Raw genomic sequence first — 17,556 nt, forward strand, 5'->3', positions numbered from 1 at the left:
TTTTGGAGATTGATTGCGGTGACTCTTGACTGAGGTGATGTGAACAGACCTCCACAAACAAAGTTGGTCCATAATACAATGTTCATGTAAGAAATGGCAGGAAGACATCATATAGTTGCACAGAACAGCAGCCTTCATAATTCAGAGAAATTCATTGTTGTCTAGTCATGGTTTCCATAATTAAGTCTAGAATCCATGTACTTCTTGGAAATTTTAAATCCTACTAAAAGCAGTGATTCAGCCAACTGCTGTTGATTACGATAAGTCTTAATTGTGCCTTTCTTGTCTGGGCTGCTCTCAAAAGCTGGTTTAGACCTAGAGTGGAATTTTTGAAATGGAGTAAGTAGCTTCCTGCTGCCATCTTTACTATGATTTTAGTACCACATATGATCATTGCCAAGCAGGGTTAAAATGAAACCTGATAATGCCTCTGACCTTACGCTGAGGACCTGTCTATAATCCAGTATAAACCTGAATTGGAGCCAAGTATTCTTAAATAGGGAAGAACTGATATTGTTTGTGTTAGTATCTGTGTGTGCATAATGATATACTTTTTCTTGTTAACTTACTACATCTGCTGCCTTTCACGCAAACTTATTTTTCATTCTTAAAGGCTTATAGATACCTTAGAGAAGAAGTGAAAACCTTCCAAGGAAAACCAATTAAGGTAAATATGTTTTGTTTTTAGTGTTCACTGAAAGACTTCTGAAAGTGGTCGTCGTTCTCTAAGGCTGATTCTTCTAAGAGCATGCTCTTCTGTCTTCTAGGCAAGAATAAAAGCAAAGGCTATAGCTATAAATACATTTTTGCCAAAGAATGGATACAGACCTCTGGACATGAACATCTACACACAGCGTTATACAACATCATTTTACATACCTCCAGTATACAGCCCCCAACAGCAGTTTCCACTGTACAGCTTAATTGCCCCACAGACGTGGTCAACAACACATAGCTATCTTGATCCATCACTGGTGAGCACTTCAGAATCATTCCTTTGTTGCTTTTTAAATGTTCATGTTGTTACTTAGTCTTGAATATAATCGGGGCATACTAGATTCAGTTTATAGCTCCATAATAACTGGTGTACTTCCTGAATCTGTTTTACGTACTCTTACTTCTCAACCCATATATTAGCATTACACCATGTTCCTCATTTTTAGATTATTTTGTAGCAGCAAGTCGGAGTAGCTAAAGACAATGAGAAAGAAGGCCTCTTGAATGTTTTTAATTCTGTTAAATCCCCTTCAGTGTAAATTGAAGTGGTGATAGGAACTAAGGACTTGATTATTTATCCTCATAATCTTAAGACCAGGTGTTACACTCAAGCTACATATTAAGTAAAATTGCATGGCAGAATCCTCATTGCATTTCAGACTTCCAAACTACATGCAGTGCATAAGAGGTTTTGACCTCAGCCTCTCCCTTACATGCTAACTTTCTGCAGACACAAAATTTTTTTATGTAAAGGAGCAATTGATTTGAGACATCAGTTGACTGTACACCCCAGAATACATAGGTCTTAAGAGGAAGTATGCTTCATTCTCCTTCCTTTTTGCAATCCAGTGGCCCCAGGCACATGTTGAATATTCTCCATGCAAAAGGAAGATGGGTAATTTGGAAGAGAAAATTGGCTGAGACACAGGACTGGGCTGTTTCAGATCATAACCTCACTTCTGAGGAGTCCTTCAGATAGTTTCCTTGGAATTCATGAAAACTGTCCAGAATACCCATATTTTTTGAGAAGCCATAGCATAAACATAACACTTGGGTCAGAGATAAAAGGCAAAAACATAAAATAAAAATGTTAAGCATGACTTTTTGAATGCCAGTTGCTGGGAATCACAAATTGGGGGTGGGATGCACTCAGATCAGGCTTTCAGGTCTCCAAATGCTTCTGGTAACCTCTAGGTTAGATTACTGCAACACATTGTACATGGGGCTGCCTCTGAAGACAGTTCAGAAACTTATGCTGGTGCAGAATTCTGTGGACAAGACAGTTTGAGCATATTACACCAATCCTGGCTTGACTGCACTAGCTGCCAATTATTTTCTGGGTCCAATTCAAAGTACTGGTTTTGACCTATAAAGCCTTAAACAGCTCAGGGCCACCATTATGTCAAGGACCGCCAACCCGGACCTTGCAATCATCACCTGAGGCCCTTTTTTCATGCTCCCCCTCCATAAGAGGTCCAGAGGATGGCAACACAAGAGCGGGCCTTTTCTGTGGTGGCTCCTCATCTGTAGGATGTTATCCTCAGGGAAGTTCACCTGGTGCCTTCATTACATATCTTTAGGTGCCAGGCAAAAACATTACTCCATAGTCAGGCCATTTACCGTAGATGTGTGTTTGGCAGGGTGATTATTGGTTTGCTTTTGTTTTATTTAGTATTTAGTATTTTTATGTTGCGAACCACGCTGTGATCTTCTGAGGAAGAATGGCATACTAAATGAATAAATTAACTAACTTAACTGGTTCGCCACTATGAGGACTGGATCCTGGTCTAGCTGGGCTATACACCTGGGCCAGCGGGTGGTGATTTTAATGTAAAAATCAGTCCTGTGAGGTCATTTCAAGAACACTTGAGAGTCTCTTAAATTTACAGCTGTGTAACTTGCAGTACTTCTGTTCCATAGGTAACACCGTTTCCAAATACTGGATTTATCAATGGTTTTACATCTCCTACTTTCAAGCCTACTACTTCTCCACTGACTTCACTCAGGCAGTATACTCCCAGAAGCAGGCAAGTTCTGGAGATAAGTTTTCATCTTTTGCGCTAAGTTATATATGTCATGGGTATCTGTTGGAATGGCATTTGCCAGGAGTATGTATCACTTTGGGATGTTCACTTCTCTTGAATACTATGGCCTCTCCTCAGTTAATAATTGTATAAAGAACCATTCCAGTGGTACCTCTGGTTACGAACTTAATTCGTTCCGGAGGTCCCGTTCTTAACCTGAGGCACCACTTTAGCTAATGGGGCCTGCCACGCCACCAGCACACAATTTCTGTTCTCATCCTGAGGTAAAGTTCTTAACCTGAGGTACTACTTCTGGGTTAGCAGAGTCTGTAACCCGAGGTGTTTGTAACCCGAGGTACCACTGAAATTGGTTTTTTATTTTTTAAAAAAACCCAGACCTTAATTACAACCCTGGGTTATGTTAATGTTACAGTAGCAATTTGAACAGTTGATTAAGGGAAGTGGCCTACGTGACCTCCCCAAATGGAAATCTATGCTGCTAGGAGGAATACTAATTTTACAAGAATTGCAGGCATTGTGTCTTCATGAAGTGCTGTGGCCACAGATCTCAATGTGATGCGGCAGGCTTCTTCTAAAAGAGACATTGTTGGCTTCTAGAGCCAGAAGAACTGAACTACATGAATGTGAAGCAGTGGGAGGAGAGGGGATGATGGCTAGGAGGAGAATAGAGTCAGTCCTGGAGCTGCAAGGTATTTAATATCCCCAAGGGCAGATACGTATAGAATGACCACTCTCTCTTGACTGTGGTTAAAAGATGGGAACGGAACGTAAAATCACATACAGTGCTACCTCGGGTTAAGAACTTAATTCGTTCTGGAGGTCCGTTCTTAACCTGAAACTGTTCTTAACCTGAAGCACCACTTAAGCTAATGGGGCCTCCCGCTGCTGCTGCTGCACCGCCAGAGCACGATTTCTGTTCTAATCCTGAAGCAAAGTTCTTAACCCGAGGTACTATTTCTGGGTTAGCGGAGTCTGTAACCTGAAGCGTCTGTAACCCGAGGTACCACTGTACCTCTACCCCAGAGTAAATTCCACCCTCCCATCTTATCCACTGGTTCAGGCTAACCAGACAGAGAGTTAACCACAGTTAAGATTGATGCCAAGATATCCTTCGTGGTTAAGGTGGGTGGAGCGCACATTCTCATGATGGAAGCCATTGCATCTACAGAAGCACCAGGCCTTTCTGGACAACAATTAAGGATTTATTATCTTTTCAGAATGTATTAGAAAAATTATATAGAAAGGTTTATTGTTTTGTGTACGTTCAAATGTAAGTTAGAACATATGCAAAGGGACTTGACAGGAAGTCAAAGTTGAAGAACAGATTTTGGAAGATAAAAGGGGAAAAATATTTACTTTCATTGTTATCATTTTCTGTGGGTGTGTGGGTGTCTGCACACATGTGTGTTGTTGTATGCAATGTTTGGGAGGAAATAAGACGGTAAATAACAAATAACAAACTAAATATCGATGTATGTAATTTTTATTTCTTAATTATATTTAGTGGTAGTATGGCTGTATTGTTTTTTGTAACATAAAACCATTCAATAAAAATTATATTAAAAAAAGAAGCACCAGGCCTTTCCATATAAATAGACTTTGTAGAAGTAAATGTATCTTCTTTGTAGAAGATAGATTTTGAGAAGAAGGCAATTGTTACAACTTGTCCTGATAAAATTACAGACCTTTGTCATGTTATGTAATAAAGTTTCCTTTGATTGCTCTAAAAGATCACGCCACATTTTCCCATGAGTGTTGGGTGGATTCCCGCCACAGCCTGAACAATTTATGTATTCGGTAAACATTTGCCTTATGCTATAAAAGGAATAGCCTTTAGAAAGTTCTTCAGCGCAGTTCTGGAAGTTGTCTGCAGATTTTGCACGATGGTTTAAATTACATCTTTTGTTTCTCCCCCAGAAATCCCAGCAAATCACATCTACGGCATACAATACCCAGTGCGGACAGAGGGCCAGGACTTTTAGAGAGCCCTACAATATTCAATTTTTCTGCTGACCGCTTAATCAACGGTGTCAGGAGCCCGCAAACAAGGCAACCAGGGCAAAACAGGACACGGATGCAAAGTACGACAAGTTATACCAAGCGCGAAGTGGGCAGTGGGCGAGTAGAGCCTGCTGCTTTAGACTCATCCCCAAGCTTAGGTAGAGGAAGGTGAGTACTGGAACATTTATTAAGCACTTTTGTTGACTAAGTGCTGCTCAGAGCTCAATTAAATCATGTTTCCACCATGTGGGAGTCATGAAAAGTGGAAGATGAAACCCCAGGTGAGGAGGGAGAGTGAATTGCAGGGAAAGAGAAAAGAAAATAACTTTTAAAAGCATTTTTTTAAAAGGGTTTTTGTATAAATGAGAGGCTGGGAAAGAAATTCCACAGATGAGGTACATCTAAGAAAACAGGCGTGCAAGAACTGAGAAGATGCTTACTAACAAAAAGATTAGAATCTGTATTGACACAAAGAATTGGCAGACTGAAGTGAGTGGGAAGATTTCTGATGGCTACATAAAGAGGACTGCAACAGTTTGGAATCCTTCTAGGGCAATGAGTCCAAGAGAGGGAAATAATTGCTTGTAGAAAGAGGCATTAACATGGTGACAAGTCGAAGTGAAGAAGTACCGAACTAAAAAAAGAAACATCTGGTTGGGAAAGTGTTTTGGTGTTAAACTAGGGTCCATATCAAGATATGGCAAACCATATTCAATCTAATAACATAATTTGGAAGTTCCAATTTAGCTTACTTATTTATCTTGCCTGCTTTCGGTTATGGAGTCCAAGACACTGCTCATGTGGCTCCCATGCAGGTACTGGCTAGGCTACGACCTGCTTAGTTCTACCAAGGTGGTGATCTCATTGGCCTTCAGACCTTACCCTGGGATCCTAGAACCTTTGCTGCTTGGTGCTCTGTGATTTGACAGGGAGAAATTGTGCTCAGAATGAAGACCGCAAGCTGGCTGCATCTGGTCTTTTCAGGAACACAAATACTTTATTTGGTGGGGGGTCAGTTGATATTGCACGGGCTAGGGACAAGAATTTTAAGGAAGAACTGGAGGGCACAAAAGACATCTTAATAATCTGCCAAACATTCCTTTTGGTTTCTAAGCCTTCAACAGAGCTTTCTCTGCCAGAGTGATGAAACTGGAAATGTGGGGGGTGGGGATGGTGTTTTTGTAAGAGATGTTTTTAGGAAGCCCAATTCCTTGCCAGAAATTTATTTCTGTGCTGCTTGAACGGTCTGAATAGGCATGGCTTTCTCTGTGTGCCATCATTGCAATGTAAATGCTTATTGGACCTTGCACTTCATTAGCATTGATAAGCGGTGGTTTTCAACTTTTCCTCTTGTTTGTTTCCAGTAGTAGTGCTCTGGACACCTTTTTATTTTACTGCAAATCTATGAGATATTACACGTACACATGCACACTCAATTGAATTTTTGTCATTCTTCCCCTATCCCGTCATCTGAATGCTAAGAGCAGATTGATAGATTTCATAAGCCTTTGTAGGTATCTGTTGTCAAGCTACTGTCTTACAGTCTAGCCCTTGTGCCTGGTGTTACTATGCTAGTTCTTATTTGCCGCTGCAGACTCTTCTTCTATGAATGCAGTCATTTCTTGCTACCATTTGTAATACCAAAACTGCATAGAGAATTGGAATCGAATGGAGTGGCTGGAACCCTGAGCAGAACTCAGCACTTCAGTCTTTTTGGTCCCTTATAAAAATCTATTACTAATCAGCCTCATGTGCATTGCCATTATTTGTTACTTAGAAAACATAAGGGAATTGTGAGACAGTTGCTTACAAAGGATTTAAGTCTCCTGTAAGCTTGCAAGAAACCCCGAATTCCTAGTGCTGCAGATATTTATACAGGAACCAAGCCGTGGTATGGATAGTAGAACAATGTAGCTTGCCTTGAACAAGGAGCACTAACACTATGCAAGAGAACGAAAGCAACTGCATGATGTCCACGACAATAGTGTCTCATACCAAACGTAAACGAACTGTGAAAAAGGCACTATGAATAAAAAATGGAGACATTATTTGTACTTTTCCTTGTTTATATGTTTGTTTTGTAACACAAGGAAATCTTGAATAAAAACTTCTTCTTTTTTACAAAAAACAGGAGCAAGAGCACCATGTACTTGGCTGTGGTATAGTCAGCCCTTAATCATTTGAGACAAAAGCACAGGAAGACATGGGGGGAAATAGTGGTGGGGAATTTGTTGGTTTGTTTATATTCCCTCCTTTTTGCCTGATGGGGCTCCCCAGCCGGCTTTCAGATAAAAGCAAACCGAAGAAAGCTAACTGCCATTCTTCCAGAATGTATTATTTATCAACATATTTTTCATTGACAAAAACTGGAAAATGAAGCGGTAATGCAATCTTTGCAGCTTAATAGTTGAAATGCAGGTTATTTAATGTGTGTCAGGATTTGATTGTATTCTCTGAAGAACAAGAAGGCTGTACAGGTGAATGACTTCTGTCAGCTTCCTATGCTTTAAAGTTCTAGCCAGAGAATAATGGCAGCACCTGTACTTTGGAACTCCCTGCCACTTGAGATAAAGCAGGCGCCTTCACTGTACTCTTTTTGGCGCCTGCTAGAAACATTATTGTTTAAACAAGCTAACCAGATACTTAGAAAGCTGAGGTAACTTTAATCTGTTTTAACTTTGCATGTTTCAAAGTAATGGCTGTGAATTTTGCTCAACCTTCTTGTTTTATCTCTGTTTGTAAACCGCTTTGACCTTTTTTTTTTTTTTTTTTTTTACAATCAAGTGGTGTGGAAATTTTAGGAATTATATAAATAAATAATATTCAGGTGACGGTTACAAAGACTCAAGCTTGCAGCACACCACAAGTACTGGAATTCCATTCCAAAACCAGGATCTGCCAGTTAGAAAGCATGCTGGGAAAACTAATTGCTTGCATTACCTTTACCTATTTAGCATCCCCCTGCTTTTATGAATAGGCAGGGTTAATTAAATAATCTGACGTGGAGGAAGTTACAATGATGCAGCCAGGGAATTAAGGTGACATACAACATTATTCCACCTCCCTCCCAAAAGATCATATCCTCCCAGCGACTCTGTGAGGTTGATAGGCCAAGAGATAAGGTCATGTAGTGAGCTTCTTACCAGCGATGCATAGAGCAAAAGTACCGGTAAGTTTCTTATTACATTGATTTTTCTGCTTCCAGGAAAAACTCGTATGGCTATCGAAAGAAGAGAGAAGACAAGTTTACGGTGAGTTTGTTATGGCTGCAAATATCATGAATGACATAGTAATACATGAAATGATTGACATGATTGTATGATATAAAATACAGGCAGTAGCTCCTGAGGGTCGTGAGGTGAATACCAAGGCAGAGTCATTTTTTCCCATCAGGGTTACTGAAAAGCAGGCTTTGCTAAAATGGTCCTCACCCACCCGTCCACTATTTCTCCTCCCACCCAGAGACTAGTCTGCTTTCATTGGAAGGAGAAAATCCCCATAACAAAATGGATCTTAGATCTGCTTCTTTGCGAAGATAAGGTCATGCAAATCCTCCTTGATCCCCATTTCCCCCAACTCTTGTCTCCTCTTGGTTCCTTTTTCCCTCCCAAATCTTTATCACCCCAATTCCAAGCCATTTTCCTCCTCTTTTGAGGTGGTATCTTATACACCGTGAGGGATGTTTTGTGCATTTAGATGTGCCCCCCCCTTCTGTGTAGTTCCTCCCCCAGTGACTGCATCTGGTTGATGACCAGCTTCCTTTAAAACTTTCTCCATGTGTGCAATGGTAGAAACAGCCTTTTAAATGAAGTATGAGACTTGCAGGTTCTCCCGTTAAGTCTGCCATCATTTTCAATTTGCCTGTAGCAAACCAACTGGGGCCATGATCAAGCGAGTGTGGTCTCTGTGGAAACATGTTTCCATGTGCATAGCTGATGTGTCATTTTAAAGGTAAAGAGACCCCTGACCATTAGGTCCAGTCGTGACGATGAGCGAGGCGTTGCGACACTCATCTCACTTTATTGGCCGAGGGAGCCGGCGTACAGCTCCTGGGTCATGTGGCCAGCATGACTAAGCCGCTTCTGGCGGACCAGAGCAGCGCATGGAAACGCCGTTTACCTTCCCACCAGAGTGGTACCTATTTATCTACTTGCACTTTGATGTGTTTCGAACTGCTAGCTTGGCAGGAGCAGGGACCGAGCAACGGGAGCTCACCCTGTCTCGGGGATTCGAACTGCTGACCTTCTGATTGGCAAGTCCTGGGCTCTGTGGTTTAACCCACAGTGCTACCCGCGTGCCTTACACACCTCATATTTCACAAGTGCTTGAACATGAGTAGTTCACATGTGGTCATTTCGATCCTGGCCTGGGTCTATGTCTTCATGTATTTTAGTCCCTTAAAATGGTTTTTGAAACTATACAGATGGTTCACAAAGAACTCCTTTCATTTTTGTGGATAGAAATGATAATCTGTATGACTTACTTTTGTTTTGTTAAAGAAGTATTTGGAGAATATTGGGACATAGATGCATATAGCAGTGTGGCAATAGTTTGTTTGTTTTTTAAAAAGCCAAGTAGATGACTAATGTTAAGATGTTTTTAAAAGTTCATAGTCTTTCAGTGAAGCCTAACATTTCTTACCCGGCACTTTTTTCTCTCGCAGAGAGGACAAACGCAGTCTCCACCACCACCAAAGCCTCCATCCCCAAGTTTTGAATTGGGACTGTCCAGTTTCCCTCCATTGCCTGGAGCTGCTGGGAATCTAAAAACTGAAGACTTGTTTGAAAACAGACTATCAAATGTGATAGTAGGAGGAACATCGAAAGAAAGAGTGAGTATGCAGTTGAACTGGGCAGGGGATCTGCAAATGAGGGCATCCCTCCCCCTAGCAATTGCCTTTTTTCTGCTTTGGGAAGCCTGCCTTGTGCTGTGAATCGATCTGCGACACTTGTGAAACATTTGTCAGAAAAGAGTTAATGCTAGGTTGCAAATTCATCTGAAGCGGGGCTGGCTTATTAAATTGGATTTCAGTAAACTGTAGCTGAGTAACAGACTGTAAACTGTAGCTGAGTAACAGACAGATTTCTTAAACAAACCTACATCTGCTTGTGGAACTGGTCCAAAGAGGTTCGTATCAGTGGCTAGATGAACACAGAACCCTTAGTATCATAGATTACGAGTTGGAAGGGACCTGAGGGTCCGCTAGTCCACCTCCCTGCAATGCAGGAATCTCAACAAGTGGCCCCCCATCCAATTTGAGACCACACTGGACTCTGCTTAGCTTTGCAAATCTGCCAGCCGTTTTATTGCTGCAGCACATTCTTATTGATGATCAAAGAAAATCTGGAAGGAAAAGGGTGCTGTTTCAAGATATGGTCGTCCTTGCCCAGATGCAAAGCTCATAACAACCATCTGTAAAGGTGCCACCTTCTACTTAATAAGATGAATAGTCAACCTTGCCTTAGTTTTAATACCCAAACAGACTTCTGAACGGTTTAGAAGCATAGAAGCCAACTGCACAAATATACATCCAGAATTAAAATACAGTACTATCATCACTGACAAGGAGCTCTCCAGAGGGTTTGGTCAAAGGTTCTCTTGGGCCTCTAGTGAGAGATGGCATCGAATGAACATGAGACCTTTTCACTTGTTGCAGAAATGACACCTGGCACAAAAAAGTAGCAGTGTGGGATTTTCCTGTTTGTGGTGCCAGCCAGTCGTGTCCTCTTACAGCATGCTCTATTCCATAACACACACACCCCAGATATTTTGAAACCCCAAACCCTCCCCCCCCCGCACTGTAAACTTTGGAGTTCCCTCAGTCTCTGCTCCCTCTTGTTCATTCTGCCTGCATAAGGATCCACACTCAGAGAATTGAATTTCTCTTAGTATACACGATGGCTTGTGCTGGTCTACTCAGCTTTAGCCACTACCAAGCGCTGCAGTTTATTCGATACTCCTGCTTGGAATAAAAGGCTTGGGTGCAAGCAGCCCTGTGCAGAGTCCTGCCTGCTGAATAAAGCATTCTCACTAATCCCTTAAAACCACTGCTGAGGGTTATGGGTCATTGTGTGGTGTGGCGCAGATGCAATCAGCATACAAAAGGCCAGCATACAACCAACTTGTTCTGCCAGCACAAGCATTTATGCTCATGCAACAGAACTTTCCTCCCTTCTTCCTCCTGCCTGCACCCTCTCCAAATCTGCGCTGGGATTGGAGGGTTGGGGGAAGGCCAGATTTAGAGGGCGCTTGTTCAAACAAGCAGTGTTCTGCATCCAAACCAAACAGTTCCTAAACTTGTTTTGAGTTCTCTGGAGCTATTGCTCTAGGTAAGTGTTTCTCAAACTTCTTTCGCTGGGCCACACTTTCAGAATAAAAATTTGCTCCCGCCACACCAATTTTTTATTGATCAGGAATACATTGGAAAACAAAAAGGAACCACTCCTAGCAATGCTTGATTTATAACAGAACACAGCTGCTTTATAATAGGATCATGGGGCATCCAGAAAATATAAAACAATGCAGCGACATAAGAACATGAATCATTCCCACACACTTGATGCTCTTGCTCTCTTTTTGAAAAGATATCTATCGACACTTTGGAAATAAAAGTATTTTGATACGATACTATACCACACTGAAATGTTTAACTGTTTCTTGGGCTCTGTTGGAATCTTTTTTCCAAGTCTGCTTCTGTAAAGGCTTTGAGTGTATGTTGCTGTGAGTTGAAATGCATTTGAAATAACCCGAAATTCGTTTTCTTCAGAACCTCAGCGCGACTACTAGTGCAAACACTATTCCATCAGGAGTTCCTCGGGAGCCTTTGTTGCCAGTTTCTTCTCCTCTACCCGGGACGTTTGAAAGGTCTCCTTCCCCATCCCAGCCTCCTGAGTAAGGACTTAATTATACATGGCTTTAAATATACTGCTCTGAATCAACCGTTTGCATTTTCCATCATCAAAAGGTTAGGTGTGACACGGTGTGAATAGCTCTTGAAAAATTCAGTTCAATAACACCCCATGCGTGACCCACAGCAGTAGTCTAGAATTTACTTTTAATCTCGCATGCTCAAACACTAACTTTAAGCCTGACTCTCAAAGAGGAGAAAAAGCATCATTTGCATGCATCCAAAGTGGGAGGAGCAAATGATCATTGGTTCCCTACAGCAAAAGACAGGAATAGAGGCTTCTGCATGTTGACTTTAGTGTGCTGAACGCAAAGTTGTTCATTACATTCACATCTTGCTTTGTACTACTTTGCAGTGACTCCAAAGTCATGGACAAGCAGCAGAGAGAGACCCCAAATATTGAAAGACTTTCTTCTGTACTCACTACCGCTTGCAAATCAGTACAAGTCAATGGGGCTGCTGTAGCAGTAAGTGCATTTGACATTCATTAAGGCATTCTCTGTTTAATTAGTACCTTCTGTCCTCAGCTATTAAATGATGGAGGAGTTATTTACTGCAATAAAAAAAATCAAGAAAATTCCAAATGACTTGGCTTCCTGAGAACAAAGAAGTTGAGGGGAGGTGGGGTAGAGAAAAGGAGAGCTAGAAATCTTCTCTGCTTTCCTGGTGCTACCTACTTTCTTGGCATTACTTGATGGCTCTCATGGCCACCAGGTGGTGAGAACTTCCATGATCAGTTGAAGTGCCCCAAAATATGCCATGTCCTCAGCAGCCACAATACTGCTTAGTGAGCTGCCTTTCTAATCATTGCGGACACACGTTTGTTGCACTACAGGTCTCAGCTAATTTGTTTAAGACACTTATTCCTGTCCTGAGAAGTTGGGAGCTCCAAGGCTGCTGATGGGCAAAATTTTAAAATCATAATAAATGGCCAACGGCTTAAATGGAAATGAATAAAATTAAGAAAACATGAAACGGCAAAAGGAGAATGACACAATAAACTGAATCAGGATGAAAAGAAAAATGCCCGTTCTTTATGCCAAATAGATAAATGGAACAGAATAATTGTTGCCAGATGTCTGAACACCCAGCATAAATGTTGGTTTTGAAAGTTGTTGCATGCTAGGAATCAGGAATCCACAGTTTCTGTCTCGTGTCATCCATGCCTTTTCAGCTCTCCCGTGTGTCCTCCCCCACCTGCCCTGTTCTCCCAAGCAGTTGTCCCAAAGTCTGCATGTGCATCTCTACTATGTCAGTCTTCTTGCCCCTTATGCGTCAACCACTCGAGCTGCTCCAACTCCCGTTGAGACAAACGTGCTTTCCCAAGTTCTTAATCGGCAGCTCTTGTTGGTAAAATGAAAATTGTAAGCACGGCTTCCTTCCCAAATCTTGGAGCGTGACTGAGACACACTTTGGTAGCCGCGCCGTTCCCCTTGATCGGTCTTACCTTTGCTGCCCCAAATAAATGTCGCTGTTGTGGTATAGCTCTGTCCTGTGCTTTTGATCACGCAGGAGTTGCGAAAACCTAGTTACGCAGAGATCTGTCAGAGGACAACCAAGGACCCGTCACCCGTGCAGCCCCCAAAAGAACAGAAGCCAAACACTGTCACCTGTGGGAAAGATGAAAGGAAACCCACAGAAACACTAGAGAGAAGCAAAGAACCCCCTCCTGTGAAGTCCAATCCAGGACAGCCCAAAGACCAGAGGAGACAGCCGTCAGGGCGCAAGTCCCCACCTCCAGCCGTTGGGAAACGTCTGACGAAAGAACAGAGCACCCCTCCCAAATCTCCTCAGTGAAACTAGTGCTTAGGAGGAGGTTTTAAAAGTTCTCACCATGAAGTAAACCCATGTTGCCACTCAGAGTACAAAGAATGAGTTGCTGGTTAGGAGCTTGCAGTGCATATTATGTATATGAAATGCCTGCAAGGTAATTATTTTTTGTTTCTTTGTAAATCAGATTGTTCCTCCAATTCTCTTGCTCTCCTCCCCACCCCACCCACCAAATTCCCCTTGAGCAAATGGTCTACTCTGTCAGGGTTTAATTAATCTAAACCTTACATTTAGGTTGGTGCTGAACTGGAGGTGATGCCTAAAATCCTTTTCTTTTCCCTAAAGGGAATTCGTATTCATCCGGGGGTGGGGGGAGATCAATTTTTTTTACTAAGCCTCCATGTGGCTGTGTGAATACAAGCTCTATCTAATGAGTTATTTTCCTAATCTATTAAGCAGAATAATGCTGCTGTAGTTTTTAAATAACTGGTCTGTAAGTACATATCTTAAAAAAAAAAAAAAAAAAACTCCAGAAGACTAGTAACAGCAGCAAATATTTTGAGTGCAAAGAAAAGCAGGTGTTTTATAAGCAGTAAGACAAGTTTGATGTTCGGTTGTTTTTTTTTCCTTTTTTAAAATTTTGGCTGCTGTAGCACATCAAATAAATTACACTTTTAAGGTTTCAAAATACGTACAATTCTAATGTTTTAAATTTCAACCATTCCCCCCCCCCCCTTGACGAAATGTGAACCTGATAAAGATCACCTTCTCTAAAAGGTTTTGTTTTGATGGACTTGCAAGCAAGTAACCAGCTTCTCAATCCAGAATAAAATGGTTTCTTGAATTTTCAGGAAAAGAGAAAACAAAGCACATTGTGAATAAACAATAATAATAATAATAAAGTACATAAGCCCTTGCAAAATGGCAGGTGCCTGCTAATGGCTGTTTTTCACAAGATAGCACAAATAGCACTCTTGTGAGGATGATCTCAATTCCCCCCCAAGCCGGAGTAAATTAATTTTGAGTCACTACTGTCCTTACTGGTTTACCCCTGTGCTCTGTGTAGGTTTTTAAATCTATGCTCAAAGTGCTCTTTGAAAGAGTTCATATCTTAATCGGCCTAAGTGCTGACACCTTTCTATACCTGCATACATTGGCATATGGATTTAATTATTATTTTTCAGTCCATGGGATAATGGAGTTCTCTCTCTTTTTTTGCGTGTGCATGTATGGTAAAGGAAGAGGTCCCTGTTTCTGTCTGGAGTGAGCTTTGTCACACTTACTTACTTTTAGAAGTGGCATGCTTTCTGAAGGACAAGGATGCACTAAATTAATGAGTTTCTAATAAAGTTGACTATAAATTATTTTTGTTTTTAAATGCCTAAAGTTTTTCTTTGAGTGTTTAAGCAGCAGATGGTTCGGATGAAAATGTTTTCCTGCTGAATAGTTTATTCCACACAAAAAAAGGAGGTTTATTTAAACAACTGATTTTTTAAAAGAATTATTTCCATCCAATATTTAAAGACTTGAATTTTATTTAAACTTGAAAATGACTTTGCCTTAACTTTTGTATAAGACAGCTTATAGTTACTGAAGTCTGACCCTCTCATGGGTTAGTGTGGGTGGCATATACAGAATTACTCAGTTACAGTATGTATGTATTGTCACTGGTCTTACTGGGTAAACACACTGTAGTACAGGAAGTAGCGGCAGTTTTTTGTAATATACCTTAAAAGATCTTAAGCAGTTGATCTTTTTCAAAATGTTGAAAATCTGTAAATGGAAATAGTCAATACTGTATTAAATATGTGCACTTGGAAGTGTGTGCTTTTGCTTGTACAGGTGTAAATAATCAGAACATATAAAAAGGTACCATTAAAAAACTGATAAAAATTATTGATATATTATAAATGTTGCTGTTGAGCTGGATGTAGATAAACTAAATGTTGTGGTTTGAATATTACTTTAATTTGTTTTTTCCTTGTTTCTTTTCCTTTATTCTGGTGTGCTGAGCTGATTCTGCCTCTTCGCTGCAAAAGGGAATTGGAGAAAGTCTGTCTTAAAAGCCCTGACATTTTAAAAAAAACTCTGGAAAATGTGTATTTTGACCAGTATGAAACATGGTTATGCAATGTAATTTTCAACTCTGACTTACAAGCTGCGATTAATATTTTTTTAAAAGAATCGGAATTGGAAAGAAATGACATTGCCACAATTACACAGCCCCAACGTTTACTCAACCACTCTTAAGGCCAAAATATTAGCAAGTACATATCTCGGGATTTGTTTCCTCATAAAACACGTAGGGCAGTTGAATTCTTGACATAGGTTGCTGCTATTTTAATTGTCCTCTTAAAAGAATAATAATTTAAAAAACCAGCCTGCTTTTTGCACTGCAGAATTTAAAATAAGCAAGCTGGGATCTGTTTGTTCCTTCCTGAAAAGGCACACTTTGAGAATTCAAAATCAACAAACTGGGACTGTTGTTGGGTTTTAATGTTTATCCCTTACCCAATGAGCAGTGGGGAAACGGCAGCTAGATTGGGGTATGGTTTGGGCCAATGATAAGATTCCTTTGTTTGCCTGTTGAAAGCATGAAGGAACCAGCTGCAGATGAAGTGGGAAGTGGCTGCAGCGAGTGTGTGGAGCTAATCATTACAGCCAACTGAATATATGCAGACCAGCAGGTGGATTGTTACTGTTCTCATGCATTCGGCTGCCACTTGTGCTAGGATAGTACACTGTAATTCTCACACAAATAACAGTCTGTGTAAAAGAGTTTAAAACTTTACTGCAATAGCTTTATAAACAATAAATAAATAAAAAGCAAAAAGTGTCATGCCAAATAACTTCTCCAATCACTTTAATACTTTCCCAGTCAGACTGTACGGGGCTGCTGGAACAGAAGTTCATATCCCACAGAGTGTTTTACATACAGCTATTGAGTTCTGCTAATTTTTATTTTATTTTGAAATTTTAAAACCTCCCCCGAAAGCGGAGATTCTGGTTAGAATGATCAGGCTGGGCCCATTACAATTGGACTCCTTCTCCACCCAACCACCAATCCTAATTTGTAGGATTCCTTTGGTGCTCGTGTATAAAGACAGCTTTTCCTGAGGCTGTCTGTTCAAGAAATGTATTTAAAGCTAGAAAAATTTGCTTCTGGAGGGGGGGGGGAATTACAATAATTTTCCACCCAGCTGCCCCACCTCAATTTTACATACTGTCACACAAAAAACAAAACTTGTCAGGCTCATTTATTTTTTAATTTATTTGCTTTTTATTTTTTATTTTTGCTGCCTCTTAGCTAAACACACATAACCAGTGGGCAACGGGATGCCCTTACTTGTGAGTGTGATGCAGTGTATCATGAACAACCACTGACTGTAGGGGTCTGCACCAGCCTCTCTATCCCTTTCAGCTTGCTGCAGCCCTTAGGTATTGTGTAGCCTGTTACACTGATAGCAGCAGACAATCGAAGACACACCTGGCGAGGGCAGCAGCTGCCAAGTCACAAAACAGGAGGTGTAAAATGGAGGCCTTTTTCCCCCCCCTGAGGGTGTTTGTTTTTGTTCTTCTTCCATTTAAGACTGGAATCAAGCTTACATGTAAACTATTGGTAATTTAAGTTTCCTTTTGTGTCATAAAATGTACAACTGTCTAAAACTGTAGGTTATGAAAAAAATAAAGATTTAGGCACTGTTGAATTTCTCTTTTTTTAAATTAAACTTCTTACAACAGTATTTTTCCACTTCCTTTGTCTTTGCACCCACTCGCGTGTAGTTGTCGTCTTGCCGCTTCAGAGACACATGCCAGGAGTTCCTTTGCTGCAGCCGTAATGTTTCTGCGAGTTAATGCGCTTGCAGAGCAATAAATGCTACACCCCAAAAAACTGGACATCTTGCCCATTTGTGCAAGGAGTTTGCTGCTTCGTGGCTCAGCTTTTCGACCAAAAGTCCATTGCGGGTTCATATTTGGCAGATTGGGAGAGCAACGTTTTGGGTTGTGGGTTTCTGTTTTGCTTTAAATAAAACCTTGTGTATGAATTTTGGATTGAAATGCGCTACGTGACTCTGATTTTCCACAAACCTCTCAAATATTGATCAGTAGCATTTT

At 40.9% G+C, this 17,556-nt stretch overlaps 1 protein-coding gene across 1 annotated transcript in view; it reads left to right on the top strand.

Annotated features, from left to right (window-relative positions):
* LARP4B (La ribonucleoprotein 4B) overlaps window positions 1–17,147 on the top strand; it is a 58,731-nt gene extending 41,584 nt beyond the window's left edge. Inside the window, exons 9-17 of the mRNA XM_083406358.1 lie at window positions 614–667; window positions 768–974; window positions 2,638–2,744; window positions 4,680–4,931; window positions 7,969–8,014; window positions 9,427–9,594; window positions 11,530–11,654; window positions 12,026–12,137; window positions 13,183–17,147. Coding sequence (XP_083262484.1) covers window positions 614–667; window positions 768–974; window positions 2,638–2,744; window positions 4,680–4,931; window positions 7,969–8,014; window positions 9,427–9,594; window positions 11,530–11,654; window positions 12,026–12,137; window positions 13,183–13,467 — 1,356 coding nt within the window. The 3' untranslated portion in view covers window positions 13,468–17,147. The remainder of the gene's footprint in view (window positions 1–613; window positions 668–767; window positions 975–2,637; window positions 2,745–4,679; window positions 4,932–7,968; window positions 8,015–9,426; window positions 9,595–11,529; window positions 11,655–12,025; window positions 12,138–13,182) is intronic.
* The last annotated feature ends 409 nt before the right edge of the window (window positions 17,148–17,556 follow it).

Source organism: Podarcis tiliguerta (genome assembly GCF_965153285.1).
Source record: "Podarcis tiliguerta genome assembly, chromosome: 12".
Lineage (NCBI taxonomy): Eukaryota > Metazoa > Chordata > Lepidosauria > Squamata > Lacertidae > Podarcis > Podarcis tiliguerta.